Source organism: Gymnodraco acuticeps, unplaced genomic scaffold (genome assembly GCF_902827175.1).
Source record: "Gymnodraco acuticeps unplaced genomic scaffold, fGymAcu1.1, whole genome shotgun sequence".
NCBI classification, from domain to species: Eukaryota; Metazoa; Chordata; class Actinopteri; order Perciformes; family Bathydraconidae; genus Gymnodraco; species Gymnodraco acuticeps.
The window spans coordinates 912119-929446 of record NW_022990010.1 but is presented as its reverse complement, the minus strand read 5'-3'; the positions used below and the strand labels follow the sequence as shown (position 1 = coordinate 929446).

General features: G+C 40.5%; 1 protein-coding gene across 1 annotated transcript; it reads right to left on the bottom strand.

The window, feature by feature from the left end:
* Positions 1-254: 254 nt before the first annotated feature.
* On the bottom strand, positions 255-17081 carry kcnn1b (potassium intermediate/small conductance calcium-activated channel, subfamily N, member 1b). The gene is made up of 10 exons (XM_034213054.1): positions 16709-17081; positions 14662-15741; positions 13843-14268; positions 13310-13405; positions 12667-13085; positions 3003-3144; positions 2545-2655; positions 2203-2330; positions 1821-1890; positions 255-1430 (listed from the first exon to the last, which is right to left on the bottom strand). Exons 2-10 carry the CDS (start codon positions 15724-15726, stop codon positions 1143-1145), a joined length of 2745 nt encoding a protein of 914 aa, XP_034068945.1. The 5' UTR covers positions 15727-15741; positions 16709-17081; the 3' UTR covers positions 255-1142.
* Between the last annotated feature and the right edge of the window lie 247 nt (positions 17082-17328).

Below are 17328 nucleotides of genomic sequence, written 5' to 3'. Positions count from 1 at the left end.
AGCATTCCATGGAATATAACAAAAAGTGTTTCTGAAGTGAATTACCTACCCTACCTTTAAGTCTGGCCCTCTAAAGTCACTTTTTAGTAAGACAGTTTATTTGTCTGACAAACTAATGGACTTCCTTAAACTTTAATCTCTGTGTTATACAATTTGCAATAGTTTGTGTGATGCCATTCAATTCAGAAATATATAATAATAATATGGTCCTGGCCATCCTGCAAATGCAAACATGAAACATCCTACAACAGAGATCTTGGGAAAAAGTATTTATTGCTTTTGTATTCGGCAAGATGCTGATACTGTATGTTGCTGCTATGAAAATCAAAAGAAAGTAGGTCCTAAGCTTCTATTAATGTTGTAGGCTAAGGCCAGTGAAACACAAAGGAAGATTTCAGAGCTAATGTTAACAATTTAATAATTATAGATTTACTTTATTTCTATTGCAGGTTCTCAATATGTGTATGCCTACAACTTTAAAATAAACTGTTGCTAGGTCATCAAAGGAAAACATTTTCCAACTGAAACAGGGATTTTTAGGATATTTGTATAATAATAAATAATAATGATCATAAGTTTAACTTGTTCATGTATAGTGACATCATGTAATCCACATATTCAAAAGTGCTGTCCATATTTTAAGGACAATCTCCATTTCCATAATGTTAGATTTCTTTCAGAAAGAAATATTGCGAAAGAGTTGATTAGTAGACATCAAAAATAAATACTTATCCATTTGAGGTATGTAAGCTCGAGAATAAGGGGAAAATGTATTCCTCATTTCTTAATTACTTAGGAACTAACACACTTAGACTCTAGGTACCTTAAAAATCATCTTCATATTGCTTCCTAAGAGACACTACTAATGTATGTCTATTTGTAGCTGAAAACCCAGTCCTGACTATACAGTAACTGTGAACCTCTGAAAAAAATGGATCTTCCCTTAGCCGAGAATCCCCTCACTAAAGCACTTCCCTTGTCATTTGGGCTGCTCAGTAAGAGCTATTACTCCCAGGGGTTTATTTGTGTAACTGTAAAAATGTGTAGCAGAGCGCTACTTAAAAGAAGAGTGTGCATGTTGAGAAAATCCTTCCCAGCATGAACAAAGTTTCCAGACTACAAGGAAAGCCACAGAGTGAGGTCTATGAGCTGTATGGTGTCTCTGGTGTGGTGGGTCCTGGACAAAGCTGCCTGGCAGGGACTGAACAGCACTCGGAGCTCAGGGAGGATGACAGGAAGTGGACGCGACAGGCCAAGTCGTCCAGGAAATCCTTTTGTAGCTTTGTTATTGCTTGAGAAAGCACAACGGGAAGCGACTGCACACTGAGAAGGATGGAATCCAGTTTCTCTTCCAGAGCTACAATCCTCCTGTCCAGCTCCTCACTTCGATGTTGAAGCTCCAACACCAGATCGTACATCATGTTCTGGGTCTGCAAAGCAACAGGGAGGACAGTTCATTCACACATTTTACAGCACAAGTCATCATCAGGGTAAGTGGAGCGGGGAACTTATCTCCTCATCTTTACATACATCATAAATGCAGAAATGTTGTAATTTTTTTTGAAAAGATACAAAATCTCACTTCCCCAGGAAACAAAAATCTGTTTTGTCACCTATCAATGCCCTGGCATAGTAGATAAACAACAGACGACCACATCTTTGTAAGTGGTAACATGTAAACCCTATTTCAGTGGACATTTTGTAATATGGTTTACTTGGATTAAGTTATGGTAAACTACATACTTTTGGTTTCATCTTGCAAAAACACTGAAGACAGCCCTATAGTGACAAACTCAACAACATACACTGCTTTTACAAACCTTGGCAAGGTCACAAACTGTATTGGCCTGATCAGTTAGTTTCCTTTGCTCCATTTTGACTCTTCGCAGTCTGAAATAGAAAATAAGAATCAAAGTCATGTTTTGTTCCATTCAAAATAAATGCAGAGTAAGGTTTATCTTTGACAAAGTAAGTCACAACCTTGGATGGATCATGTGTAAACCAATTTAACTTGGAGTCAGTATCAAACCCCACAAAAGACACATGAATTAAGAACACATTACCCCTTGTTAATATATTAGAAACCAATTAAATACGTTTATAAGAGCAAAGGGTGACAACAATGTATACATTCCAGTAGTAACTATCAATTTGATGTTGTCTTTACTCTAGACTTCATGGTGATGACATGTGTACACCTACTGGTGGATGGCTTGCAGGAATTTACGCTGATGGTGGCGTACTCTGGCACGATCAATCTTCTTGACCAGCTTGGTGTTTTTGTAAATGAGCCAAGTCTCCCTCAACACATTGGCTGCTGTGTTTTTTACCTGTGGATGGGAGAGTATCATGCAGATAGAGGGATCTAATTAACTGTCTCCAGTAACATTTACAGTGAGTAATGTGTGTTGATGAGGTTTCTCTCTAAAGGTCTTTGTCACAGAAATTAGACAGAAACTGACCAAACATGGCCCCAAAAAAACAAAACAGTATTTTACGTTTAATCTGCAGTTCTGTCAATATTAACAAAAATACAATCATTACCTTTTTGTACAGCTGAGTATCCAACATGAAGTTATGGACATGCTTTTCGGCTCTGGTGAGTTCGGACTTCCTTGCAACAACAGCGACCACTAAAGCCGTGCAGCCGGCTCCCTGTGGAGAAGAGCAGTGGTTAGTGACACTGTATTGTTACATTAACACCAACTATATTTTCACTATTAATAGAGTAATCTTTATACTGGTATTTAAGAAACATTGTTATGAAACCAAACAAGATTCAAGCTTCAGTAAGCAGAAATTATGGATTTTGTTATGTAAACTGGTAAATATAAAACAGTTAAACGTATTTGTGTATTTTTCCTATGATTCGTGCTTCATGTAATTTTTATTCGTTTTTTACCCATTTTAAGTCATTAAAATGTATTACATTGATAATTGAAGGACACAGATTGTTTGGGATTACTCTTCACTACAAGCCAGTTGTATTGTGCCTATCTCACCATGATTCCTGTCAGCAGACAAACTCCCTTCCCACAGTAGGTGTGAGGGACCATGTCGCCGTACCCGATGGACAGGAAGGTGATGGAGACCAGCCACATTGCTCCGAGAAATGTACTGGTCACCTCTTGAGCATCGTGATACCTGTGGAGGCATGACACCTGGATGTAAATCTGAAAGGTCTGAGAGATGTCTTGCTCAGTTATTCTTCTTAACGTAAGAAGATTAAAAAGCAGACTAACACTAAGTATGATTACTCAAAATTACATCTCATTTGAAGGTGAAACCGGTACTCAGATATTTTACCTGGTTAAAGCAGGAATACAACCAAAGTCATTAAAAAAGTTATTTAAACAAAAATATTATAATCAAAATGTACTTAACGCAAAATAATGAATTTATTTATTATATCGATATATTCATGGGGAGCTTGTGAAATTCCTTCAGCTGGGTCAATAAATGCCTATTGAAATAATTAAATTATGAATCATATGTTGTGTTATTAAACTAAATTGGCAAATCACTAGGGCCTAAAGTTATTCAATCAATGTATAAGAGTAGAGGTACAATAGTTGCCTCTGAGATTGGTGGCCTTCAAACCAACAGAAAATGGTATTAACTAAGTACAATCCCTAAGTGTTACTTACTACTAGGGTTGGGTACTGAGAACCGGTTCCGGTTCGGAACCGGTTCCAACATTTCGATTCCAACGGCATCATTTAGAAATGTGAATTTCGGTTCCGCTTTTCGATGCCTGAGGAAATGTTTTTCGCCGCTCTCCGTAGCCCTACTGTATGACTGTGGCGGGGCGGGAAATGTAGCGTTGTACCCATAGATATATATAAACACGTGTTTATATATATCTATGGTTGTACCCTGCAGCGCCATATTATATTATACTATTATATGGCTCTGGTTGTTGTACCCATAGATATATATAAACACTAGATGGCTCATGGGAGATTTTCCAGCGTAGCTGACCGGCCGCTATCTTGCTACAGTCAACAGTTACTCTGATTCGCGTTATGGTAGCTGTTGTAAGGTGAGTGATCTGCACAAAAATACTCTTAACTCGCTGAAATCTTGACTGATTTACAAACGGTTTGGTTTATTATAAACATTATTAGCATGGCTATGATACAGGATGCTTGGACATGTTGAAATTGCAGCTTTTCTTTGTGTATGTGGTTGTATTTATTAGCTGGCTAATAACAAGAGGCTGTGAGTGAGACCTAGTATTACAAAGTTCACCCAGCAACTTTACACAAGTGGGAGAGGCAGAACTGGTCTTTCTTTTCAACATAACTTAAGTTACACATGATTTCTTCCAAGTGGTTTGGCTTGTTAAAAACATCTTGCATTATGATACAGGAATTTGCTGGCTTTGTGTTTACAGAAGTACCTGACTATGCCGGACTTTTGTGCAGCCTACGGATGCTCCAATCGCCGCTGTCTGCAAACAAGAACCCGTGGGATCACCACATATGTTTATGTTTGCTCAGTCTAATAAACCCATAACATGGTTGTGAAAGAATACCAAAGCTGAGGCTGGACGATGATTGATTGTTGGTGTGCCATGTGTCACCGTGTGTCTTATTGGTTTTGTGTTATACTGTATTTTATTGTGTGCAGCTGGTCCTTATCTCCAAGACACATTTAAAACAAATAACCTTGAACCTTGAAGCCCCATCTCTCCCCACCTGCTCCTGCTTCCTACATCCCCTCCACACCACACCAAGTTGTTCTTCTTAATAATAATAATACATTTATTTTGGGAGGCCGCCTTTCATAACACCCAAGGACACCTTACAGGGGCATAGGGGCAATATAGGGAACAATTTAAACAGTGGATTTTGTGATATATCAGCCGGGGTGAGACAAGACAAACCACAAATGGACTACAGAAGGACACAAAAGGACACATGGTACAGTTTATATTATTCTTGGTCTTTTTTCAATAACATATTTCAAAGGTTCTGGATTTGTTTACAAATCTAGAAACTAAATACAAAACTAGGATTATATGAAGATCTCATGTCAAAAATAATTGTGATAAATTAGACAGAACTGGCCTGTCTGTGAGCACATTTTATGTTGGTTTGGTTCTTCTGATAAGGTGTGAATATCTAAATAATATACCAACATATGCTATTGTCATTAGTTGTGTCCTGTTCTTCAAGCTAAGGCATTGCTAAATTAACAACTATTGGCTTACAGAGTGGTAACATGAGACCGATTTGTATATATAAAATATAAATGTATTTTAATTTTATAATTTATTTATAATTTATTTTAAATATTAACAATATAATAAAATAAATGGAAATATATACACCGGCAAATATTTAATATAAATACCTTGTGTGTGAGTGTATAGCTATTGCTTTATCTGATTAATGTTATTTTCATAAGAAAGTCCATGATTATAAGTATGCAGTATCATAACTACATCTTTGATGTTTATAAAAAACCAAACCGTTTGAAAATTGGTTGAAAATTGAGCAGGCTATGGTTATTATCGCTGCGAGGGGGACCCAAGTTCCCATCGGCAAAAACACGTGGGTTTGCTGTCCTGGCTCCAAGATGGTGGAATGAGCTCCCCATTGACATCAGGACGGCAGATAGCTTGCACATCTTCCGGGGCAAACTGAAAACTCATCTCTTTCTACTCCACTTCGAGCGTTTGAACTATTAACGAAGCACTTTTATACTAATAAAGGACTGGCTTACCTAAAGCCAGTTGAGTAGCACTTGAAATGTTTGGCTCTATGAAACCTGATGTACTTATATGATTCTGTTTTCTTCAAGGTTGTGTCTTCCTGGTCGAATGTACTTATTGTAAGTGGCTTTGGACAAAAGCGTCAGCTAAATGCAATGTAATATTTAAATAGTAAACCATAATGTTATGAATGAGAGCACTGCCTGTAGCAAGATGGCGGCCAAGTGGCAACGTCGGTCTCCATTGGCCAGCAGCGCGGGTGAGTCATCTAGTGTTTATATTAGGGCTGTCAAGTTAATGCGTTAATAACGCGTTAACGCAAAAAAAAATTAACGCCACTAATTATTTTAACGCGATTAACGCATGTGTATTTTTTTTCCTCGGCCGCCCCGTAGTTTCAGAGCGCATCGAGTTTAAAATACCATCTACAAGCTGATGCTGACAGCCCCGCTCCTGCCGCCCGCTTGTGGCAGACCACACTTCCACGCTCACCGGCAGGCACCGACTGGCTATTGGGAGGACCGGGAGGGTGTGTGTATGTGTGGCTCGAGCGAGCGAGCGAGAGAGAGACATTAGAGGCTTCTCAATACTCAAATTTCCCCTCCTCGACTCCCCTCCTCGGTTCCCCTCCTCGAGACTTATGGCGCGTTTCCACTGCAGCGGGGTAGCCCCGTTTAAGCGTCCCTAAGCGTCCTCGCTCTGGCCTCGGGCTGCCTCACTGGCCGTCCGAGGCCGTGGCGCATTTCCATTACAGTTTAGTGTAGGCGGGGCGATCGGCTTTGTTTTTGTTCACATTTCGAGTTGTTCCGTCGAGCTCCCGCTGGATTTTATCATCCCCAATGAGATGAAGGAACGTCGTCACCTCCTCGGTCGACCACGTTGTGCTTTTCTTAGAAGTAGCCATTTTTGTAGCTCCTCCGTTTACAAAATGCTGTGTATAAAAATGCTGCAAGCTTGCTTCTAGATATATATGCGACGCTAGGGATGAACTCGCGCGCAATCTTGTGACGATTCTCTCTGACCAATCAGCAGTCGAGAGTGTTGACGTCACTAGTTCAGCCCTGGCCCTGGTCTGAGGGAACCACGATTTTATGAGGCCGGAAAAAAGAGGGAAAAAGTACCCGCTGGCCGGTACTAGGCTATATGGAAACGCCACCAAAAACCGGCCTGGCCGCTTGAGGACGGTTAAGGACGCTTAAACGGGGCTACCCGCTGCAGTGGAAACGCGCCATTAGACCCGCCCACAGGAGATGCGAGCGGAGGACCGAGGAGGGGAACCGAGGAGAGAGGAGGGGAAGCAGCAGACGTTTAAAGAAATGAGAACTCCTCTCCTCTGAGCGGTCATTTTAAAGAGCCGTCCGTTCATTATTATGTGGCAACAGCTGCATCAGCTGTCGAGTGTTTTGTCATAGCGCTGTATCTCTGTTAGATCAGCTGAACATTGTTCCCCCACATATTTACTTTGAATTCATTGAGAGTGCGGTATAATGAGACAATAACAGGCTACAGATGCGGACACACGCACACAAATATATTTATATAAATATATACAATTTAAAGTATGAGAGCACTCTCATAATAACGTAACACAATCAGAGACTGGATATATCCCCCCCTCTCTCTGGTCGCTGAAATGGGGAATTGAAATTACGGGCCAAAAGTTGTATTTACAAGTAGGCCTATTAAAAGTAAACAGAGGACACCAAACCAACTGAGACCCGTCTGTCCGCCGCATTTACGCACTGTACAACACACACCTACACACTGTACCACACACACCTACAGCTCCTAAAGCATAAGCCGTTGTGTATTTTATTATATGAAGCAATGGTCTTAGAAAAATATCGACTCTTTGTTTGTATATATCTACTAAACTAAAGTAAATAAAGAGAGTAGGCCTGTAACTGTTATACTGAGTGATATATATTATACACACTGCTCTGCTTTCTGCATGGACCTTACAGCTGTTCTCTCTGGAAACATCGCGACGCGATGAAAGCAGTTTCTAAAATAATATCCAGGGGATGCATGCATAGCTCTCATTGGCTGAGATAAGTCCGGCCGTGCGTCACGCCTCCACCGTTCCCGGAAATGCATCCGTGGAGGAGCCGTGGAGGAACCATCAGTATATCATCGGTTAGAGCTCCTCCAGAGAGCCTCCTCGACGCTCGATCCTCGGTCCTCGGTGTGCATTTAGAGAAATGAGATGTCCTTCAAAATGGCGCGCTGAAATTCATTTCCGCGTCACTACCGGAGGACCGAGGACCGAGGAGTCGAGGAGGGGAAATTTGAGTATTGAGAAGCCTCTCTTACGTGCATTGTTGTTGTTAGCATCTGGTGCTAGCTAGCTGCTTAAATGAAAACAGAGGAGCGACATTTCGCCGACAACTGCGCCGAGCACTTGACTTTATGCAGGCAGCCAGACAGTGGGACATTGTACGAGAAGTCAGCACACTCAGCACGGATAGTGCAACATGATTGCAGCGTCCAGGCAGCTCCCGTTCGAGCATATGCCTTGAGTTGCACATAGCTCCAACGATCCATCGCACACACACACACACACACACACACACACACACACACACACACACACACACACACACACACACACACACACACACACACACACACACACACACACACACACACACACACACACACACACACACCACACACACACACACACACACACACACACACACACACACCATTTGTATTGTATTAGGTTCCAGGTTGAATTGAGGCGAATATTTGTAATGTTCAGAAGTTGTTGTGTTTAATATTCATCAGAATATTTGTCATTGTTCAAATGATAATAAACATTAGCATAAAGCATATTTGTCCACTCATATGTTGATAAGAGTATTAAAAACTTGAAAAATATTCCTCTAAGGTAGCCTACATTTAAAACAGATCAAAAATGTGCGATTAATCGCGATTAACTATGGACAATCATGCGATTAATCATGATTAAATATTTGAATCGACTGACAGCTCTAGTTTATATATATCTATGGTTGTACCTACACTTCCTACAGCGTAACCTGAGACCAGGGCCGGCCCGTCGCACTGGCGTTATAGATGTTCGCCTAGGGCGCCAGATCTGTGGAGGTGCTGTGCTGACAGCTCTGGGAGGAAACAAAAATGTTTTGACCGTTGGTGCTCATCCTAATGTTCGGCCTTGATGTAACAAAATTCATAATTAAGTAAATGTAACACCCTTTTCATCCCGGTTACACTTTTCATTTGCCCTGTACGGTGGGCGCTGTAAGCGATGAAAATGGGGGATGTTGGCTTATCTGGCACCCACAGCTCACAGCCAACGTGCGAGTGAGCGAGGGTGAAAGGGAGGGTGCACCGGTACGCGCTGTTGCAGCCTGTCCTCCTACAAAAAACGACCATATAGGTCGATTGTTCAGCAGCTAAATACGACCCAGAGTCACGTTTTAAAGTGTAGCACCTCTAGTGGTCGTGTAAGAAACAACATGCTCCTGTCGATTGCAAAACGCTCCGGAGGGTCGTTTATTCACAAATTACCCTCTGGAAAATCCTAAATTGTGGAATAGTTTGGCCATTAAAATGCTTTTTTATTAGATTTCTAGCGAGAAGTGTATATTGTACTTTTATAATCTACGTCCAGTGGATGTGTAGGATCTACAGTTTGATAGATATACGAAGATAATTTGAGGTCTCGCCAGGAGAACGTGTACTGTATATGGGGCAGCTTCTATGTAAAGTTAGCATGGGTGAAAACAGTATTTCCGGTCTCGAAGTTTTCATAATAAAACCGGAAGTATTCCCCACACTGTCAAATGATCTCCATTACTCATCCACTAAAAAACATTAGTTTATCCTTGTTAATTACACAATATTGATTGGTTTAAATTGTGTACAATGCTTTTGTGTTTTTAACCTTCGATTCGGAGAAACAAATAGTTTTTTCGGAGTTTAGACACTACAGAGTTTCCGAAGACACTACACTACCCAGAATCCCCAGCTATCGTTTGGGACTACAACATCCGCCTTGATTTACAAACCCCGTGATTAGCCCTCAAGCTCTGTGATTGGATGTTGGAGTGGCAGTGCGACAAGGTTACGCCGAATGTCAAACAGCTCTTTGAAATGGAATGGAACCACGCCAGACTATCCAAAACTGGACTTGGACGGGTCCAGCCCAGCCCTCCCCCCCAGAATTACACATGCTGGCTATTGTGTGTTTCGCAATATGTTCTACGTCTCTACTGGGAATTGTAGTTTTATAAGACGTTTTCGTATTTCCCACAATTAGAAGTTGCCAGTATTCAACTGTATACATCCCTGGAGGTTTAGGGGATACGAAACACATTGGTGTTATCAAATTTAAAACATATAATTAATACATGGGTGAAAATTGCTTGTGCCCATAATGGGCAGCATTAATATAGGCCTACCCACATGACAGCTAAGGTCAGAAGAGCTTTATTTAACAGCTGGTCTTATGTCTGTGACCCCTCCTGTTGTTAATTGATAAGCCTGAAACATGCACTTGTCAAGGTTCAGATGCACATTTAGCAAATATGGCAGTAGCCATCGATCATCTTAAGATAAGATACTTTATTGATCCCAAGTTGGGAAATGTTTTTGTCACAGCAGCATGTACTACTTTGTTCTACTCCACTACAATTCAGAGGTCAACCTGGTATTTTTACTCTACTACATTTATTTTTGTTACTTTGCAGATTCTGATTAATGATGTGAAATATAAACAACCCTTAAATCAGACTTTCGTTACACCTGAGTAAAATCCAGCCTTATCAGTTTGTCTGTTTTGCACATCCACCTGTTAATATCTTTGGACGTCCTGCACTAAACTGTTTTATTGTAGAGATCACTACAGTATCTTCTTGATATTTTCTATTCTATATTTCTATCATTGACCCCTATTTTGTATGTAGGCTACTCTTAATATTTAAATGTTTTCATAACAATTAAACTTATTCAACAACTAAATTCAATAACGTGCTTTAACCACTAGGAGGTACGGTTTAGACCAGTGGTCTAGTTAATAAAACATAATAATATCAAACATAATATGACTATTCACTTTATTGTGAAATTAAAACAGAACGGTAAAGGAAAATACAGTTTCAGTCTCACAATGTGAAGCTTATGCATTGTACCATAAACTTGTATAGACCTGTAACAGTCAACTGCATGAGGAGTTGGAAAGGTAGTTCAGAAAATCAGTAATATCTTTAAAAACTACAAAAAAATCCCTTTCTATCAGCTGTGCACCGTTATGGTGTAAATACAGACTATCTACTTATTGGATCAAATATAAAAGTCAGCCGAATTAGTGTTGATACTGCAAGGAGACGTATTGTGTGAAAAGAAATGGAAGATGTTGTTTAATTGTTGATATGTTATGGTCCACGTCACGTATTCAGTTTTGGCGGCATCTCTTCCAGTTTGTCAAAAGGTCTTCTGATCAGGGCTCTATAAATACATATCTACGGCAGATATGTAATATTTAATGCAGCCGAACCGTGTATTACAATGCCGTTATGTGATGACTTTCAAAGAGAAAAGCAAGAACACTCGGAATAAAGTATTATTATTATTTTTTAAATGTTTTCCGATTTCATATCACATAAACACCATATCCCGACGTGCATTGCGGCGTGATTTTAGCCTATCAAAACCTCTGAAAAAAGAAATGTGTCTCTCAGAATCGAAAGAGAAAACCCTATGGGAAAAACACAAAAGCATTGTACACAATTTAAACCAATTAATGTCGTATAATTAACTAGGATAAACTGATGTTTTTTAGTGGATGAGTACTGCAGATATCACTGTTAAATCATTTGATCATTGGTTTTATTATGAAAACGTCGAGACCGGAAATACTGTTTTCAACCCGTAACTTTACATGGAAGCTTGCCGCATATACACGTTCTCCTGACGAAACCTCAAATAATCTTCGTAATATCTATCAAACTATAGATCCTACATAACGACTGGACGTGGATTCTAAAAGTACAATATATACTTCTCGCTAGAAATCTAATCATAAAGCGTTTTAATGGCCAAACTATCCAACAATTTAGGATTTTACAGAGAGGGTTATTTGTGAATAAACGACCATCTGTAACGTTTGCATTCAACGGGAGCACTAGAGGCCGACAACTTTAAAACGTAATTATAGGTCGTATTAAGCGCTTGAACAAACGACATATTTGGTCGTAATAAGGGCTTAAACAATCGACCCATTTGGTCGTATGAGTTGGAGGACTTGTTGCGCTGTTGTTATTAGTATCTGGTGCTAGCTGCTCTAACGGAAGAAGAAGATGTTTCTACAATGATGTGGAGGGAGATTCCTCTCCAGTCAGACTGAGAGGCTGAGTGTTTAGATAGTTCACTTTAATCTAAGTTATCTCAGTGGGTCTCAAACGTTTTGATCACAATTCACAAACAGATTGAAGCATTTTACTTTAAAATGTTCAAACATTTCTTCCCGGTATGCCTGAGAAGGCAGATATGCTTGTTTTTCTCAACAAGAACTGTTTTTAAATGGGAGGGGGGGGGGGGGGGGGGGGGGGGTTCCTTTAAAAGTTGGACTGTTGCACTGTTGTAGCTTCAGTGGCTCTCAGGTTACAGTTACATTATAGCAGTGAATATAAACAGACTGATTAATGTGAATATTACTGTAAACTAACCTGTGTAAAAGTTTCTCGAATAAATGTAATTTTTTTGGTGGAAGAAGCATGTATCATTTTTTTACCCTGCCCCTCAAAGAATCGGAATTGAGAACTGTTAAGAACCGGAATCGAAAAGTAGAATCGGAATCAGAATCGTGGAAATTCAAATGATACCCAACCCTACTTACTACTTAGTTACCCTCCACCACTGTTGGTTACTAAAGAAAGAAAAGGAAGACTGAGACGTTCAGGAGTTTAAAGCTGCTGTACCTCTCACACACACGCACGGTCCACGCTGCGATGATCCAACAGGACACACTGAAGACCAGCAGGACTGTGCCGGGGCAGATGGTCATCAGAGTCTTCATGACAAAACGAGTGTCAAAGCTGATCTTGTTGAGCGCCCCGATACTGCGGGAGGAAGCGTCGGTGAACAGCTTGCTGTGGAGCAGCATGACCCGGCCGATGAGGTAGAGCCGCAGGAACATCGGCACGGAGAGGATGATGTCGATGTCAGCGTCCGCCACTGATGCTGTGTAGCTGAAAGCCAGGCGAGCAGTCCAGGTGAACACATACTGACCTGGGATCGGATGGATGGCACAGATAAGGAGCTCGAACGCTACAAAGAGAATCCGCTCAAAGGTCATTGCTATCCTCCAATCGTCGGCTCCGTTGTCCACCATGAAGAGCTGCAGGGAGAAGATTGTAGGGGAACCTAATTCATATTGCATATTAAAATACATGATCTAACCTCGAAAGCAGAGAAAAATGATGATGAATATTTGTTTGGACAGAAGATTTGAATTATTTTTAAATATTTCGAAAATAAGTCAAAGTGTTCACCTGGGTAATAATAAGGGTAAACCAAGATACACACAGGTATGCACTGATTTCTTTGAATTATTCCACATACCTGGATTTCCCTGGCATGGTACATCACAATGAGTCCAAGAAGAATGGCAGTAGAGAGGCTGATCAGACCTTTCAGGACATATGAATATATGGATTCCTGTGTAAATAATGGAGATTAAATGGTCATTGCATTACATTTTGAAGACACACTTACGAACCAAAATAAAAAGTCAAGGAAAACGTTATTATCACAAATAAGGGAATTCACGGTGCAAAGGCACATAAACCAGTCATTTAAACAGATAATTAAATGATGAAATAAAAATAGGTGATGTTTGCCCTCAAATCAATGGATTTTTTCAAAGCTAGGGCTCTTTATTGAAATAAAGTTGCTCATAGGGCTTTCAATGTTGCGACTCAGTTGCTATTGTGGCACTATAGGGCAGCCGTTTGTTTAGCCCTATACCGTCTATGGTTTAGCCTCTGATCAGGTAGTACATCAAAGAAACATGTGAAACCTTTTCTGCTCTACATTACACTTCTTTGTTAATCTGTTATATAAAAATAAAGTGGGTTTATGGAGGACTCAAGTACCTTGGTGTAAAATTCCCTTGACAGCTCAGTCTCGATCACCATGACAATAATGCCAAACATCCCACAGACCAACGCGTAGTCGCTCAGCTGCTTGCGCTTCCCAAAGAGAACTTTTCTCTGACCCAGCCGGTAGCTAATGTCCTTGGTCTTCTTCCGTGGTACGCTGCCTTCCTCCCTGCTCAGGTTCTCACTGTTGGCCTTACTGGAATCTTCTCTGATTACTTTGGAAAAAGCGTCCTCCAGGATGGCACTGTGAAGGAGCTGGAGAGGCTGTTGGCCTGAGTGGAGATCTGAAAGGCTGGATCTTAAAGTGCCATGGCTGCTTAGCGGTCGCACTGCGTTCCCGTTGATCCCGATGTCATGAGTTGGTGGAGGAGTGTGTTTGGGGAGGGAGAACCTCGACCCACTGAGCTGCTGAGAGTTTGTCTGCAAAAATAAGAAAGACTCATCACTTGCATTGTAATTTTTCAGAAACCCTACTATTCTGAGCAACATAAACAAATATTGTTGACTTCTACAATCAGGAATTGGACTTGCCATTCAAAGATTCTGTCTGGTTTTGGTAAAAAATATTGATGTAAATGTAAAAATCACTGCAATAACTATCTTGTTAATAGCATGTTGTCTAACATCTTTTGTTTTGTTGTTGCTGCATACCTTTTAATTATAGATGGGTAATATGTGTATTTCTTAAAGATGTAGGAAGTGTTATCGCGCAAATTTGAAAAAGAAACCTTCCATACTCATTATTTAATTGATTGGATATCAACCTCCTACAAAAGGTCCGTAACCGACATCATTTACAGATAATTTGTGTACCTGACTTTGTCGATGTCTGGCTCTTTCTGCCACTACATCCTGGTTCTCAAGTGAGCTGTACTGGCTGGTGGTGAAGGACTGCACACTTTTATTACTAGCTGGAGTAGACGACCTCTGCACAGTGCTGGTTAAAGGGTTGCAGGGGAGATGACGGCACTTGCGGACGATGGAGGGGTCTCCAGGTGTCTTGCTAGTCTGATCAGTACTCATCGAGCAGCGAGAGTCTCGCTTTTGACGTTGCTGGACTAACAGAGGCTCTTTGCCGAAAAGCTCTCTCCAGTTGAGGTCTGCAGGGACAGCAGGGTTCTGATTTGTTTTGGCACATTCAATGGAACTCAGAGGAATGTTGAATAAAGTTGCTTGGTTGGTGTCTCTAAGTTTAAAATGATTGCAAGGCTGTTGCTGCAACTGCTCCTTTCTACCTTCTTGGTCTCTGAACTGGAGGGGGAGGAAGTTATCCTGTGTATGGTTTGTGTCAGGTTTAAAAAGATCCCTTTGGTTTGTTTGCTGTGGTAACACCTGGCAAGTGGTCGAAGCTTGGGTGCTTTGATAGAAAGGCAGGGTGTAAGGTGAAGATGAAAGGCTTCTCTTGTCTGAAACTTTCATGAGGCTATCATCCTGGACTGTGCCCTGCTTTGATTGCGGATGAAAACTAAAAGCCTCTGGATGTTGGCTAGCATCTGTACAGGAACAACCACACCTGTCATGGTTTGGATGTTCCACACTGGTCCCTGCTCTCCCCGCTAAGGCTGAATCATCTCCTACGCTGCTAACCTGGCCACAAAGCAGCAGCCAGTCCTGATCGCTCAGCTGTGATAAGGTTAGGTTTTGTGCTGAATCTCTTGATGGACTGATCCCGTTAGATCTTTCGGGACTCGTCTCCTGCAGTGAAGAGGATGCTTCCCCAGAGGTGCCTGAGTATCGATCACGCATCCCATCAGGAGTTTTTGTCGGAGGAGCTGGACCTCCTGAGGTACAATGCTCGTGGTCCCCATCATGGAAAACTTCAGCCGTTGAGTCAAGACGTCGAGTTGCGTTGGTGGGTTTGACCAAAATCAACCTCATGGCATCACTGCAGAGCTAAAATAACATCACAAAAAGATTTTCACATGTAATTGTAAAGAAAAATTAGTAAAGGGATAGTATCCACCAATTATTGTTTTCTTTTCCCTTATATAGCCACCAACATAACCCATAAATTAGCTCAAAATCCACAGGATCCTTGAAGGATGCAAGCAGAAACATGCAAAAGGGGGCACAAATGTTACTCTGAGGAACTAGAAAAAAATATATATTAATACATAAGGCAAAAAGAAACACAGTAAAACAAAAAGTTTATTGACATAAAACTATTTTTCTTATAGTCTGTTGCATTATTTCACTTTTAAAACTCATCTGTGTTAAAAAAGCAACAATTTGTTAAATCTCAAAGTGTGTGTTCAGCTGGTTACAGATGTGACCCCCTCTCATGTTTGTCTACCTCACACAGAAAAGCTCAGAAAATAACACTGTTTCTCATATTTAACTATTATTGGAGGAAAGAAATTCAAGATCTTATCTACTAGTTGGTTATTTTACTGTAACAGTCAGTGATCTTTATTGAACAACTGAAACCCACAATCCTTTTTAGAGAAGTGCTGTTGATCCTTTTATTATGATAAGAAATGTCATCCTGATGCAACATAAATGTTTAATTCCTCAAGCTCAAAATAAAAAGGATTAGTACATTGTAATCCTGCAAATAAAATTGATGGTCACTGTTTTTTAAACTTGAGAAAATGTATTTAAGATAAAAGCATTTAGCAAGCAAGTAGTTCCTGTACTTAGTAGGACTCATGTGCTTTACAAAGGTATCATTTAAAATGAGTGCTAAAAGCTTTTTTTATGAGAGTGAACCGAATTATTCCAACATTTTCTTCAAAGTTGTCTTAATTAAGACTGTAACCCTTTAACTCCAATTTAAAAAATCATTTTTTAAAGAATTTTCCTTTTAATATATAAATATGAATTTAAATATGAACAAATCCCCACTTCTGTTGATCCTTACCTTCTTTTTCCAATTGTTATATTTCTCAAGTCTTGAAAAAGCCGGTCACTAACTGGAGATGCTCCCGGATTAGACAACAGCATTGAGAAGAAGAGCAGCGAGAGTGAGCGCTAGACAGTGGCTTGCCTCCTCCCAGTACGAACACTTGATAAAGCAGCTTTGGAGACGCTTTCCTTTGAAAGTAATGATTAGAATTCAACATGAAGAAAGAAAAGGGCAGCAGCAGCTGGCCTGGTAAAGGGTTGCCATGCAAATGGCCTAGAGTGGGAGGGAGCATCAACAGGTTAGGATGCAGAAAAACAAAAACCTGGAACATCAGACCAGAGTGTAACGGCGGAACATCACACGTACAGGCTCAAAGAAATCCCTTTAAAATGGGAGTGGACCAATTGGTTTCTATGGGAAAAGAAACAGAGCTGCTTCTCTTTCAATGCAAAAAGGGAAATAAAAGGTCAGTTGAACTTGTCATTGAAGCTCTTTGGTTCAAAGGCCTTGCACGACGAGCTCTTATCTCCTCCGCCACAACAGCCAGGCCGAACAAAAGTGGCCTTTTTTAGATCTGGTTCTGAATGAGAGCAAAGTCTCCTCAGATGTGTCCTTACAAATGAAACAACATGAAC

Bases quoted from the DNA above. Each gene is read 5' to 3' on its own strand.
- kcnn1b (XM_034213054.1), bottom strand. From the start codon at position 15,726: ATGAGGTTGATTTTGGTCAAACCCACCAACGCAACTCGACGTCTTGAC. The intron at 13,406-13,842 runs GTACTTGAGTCC...TTATTTACACAG, and splicing joins CAAGGGAATTTTACACCAAG to GAATCCATATATTCATATGT. The intron at 3,145-12,666 runs GTACAGCAGCTT...ATGCCTCCACAG, and splicing joins ACCGTGCGTGTGTGTGAGAG to GTATCACGATGCTCAAGAGG.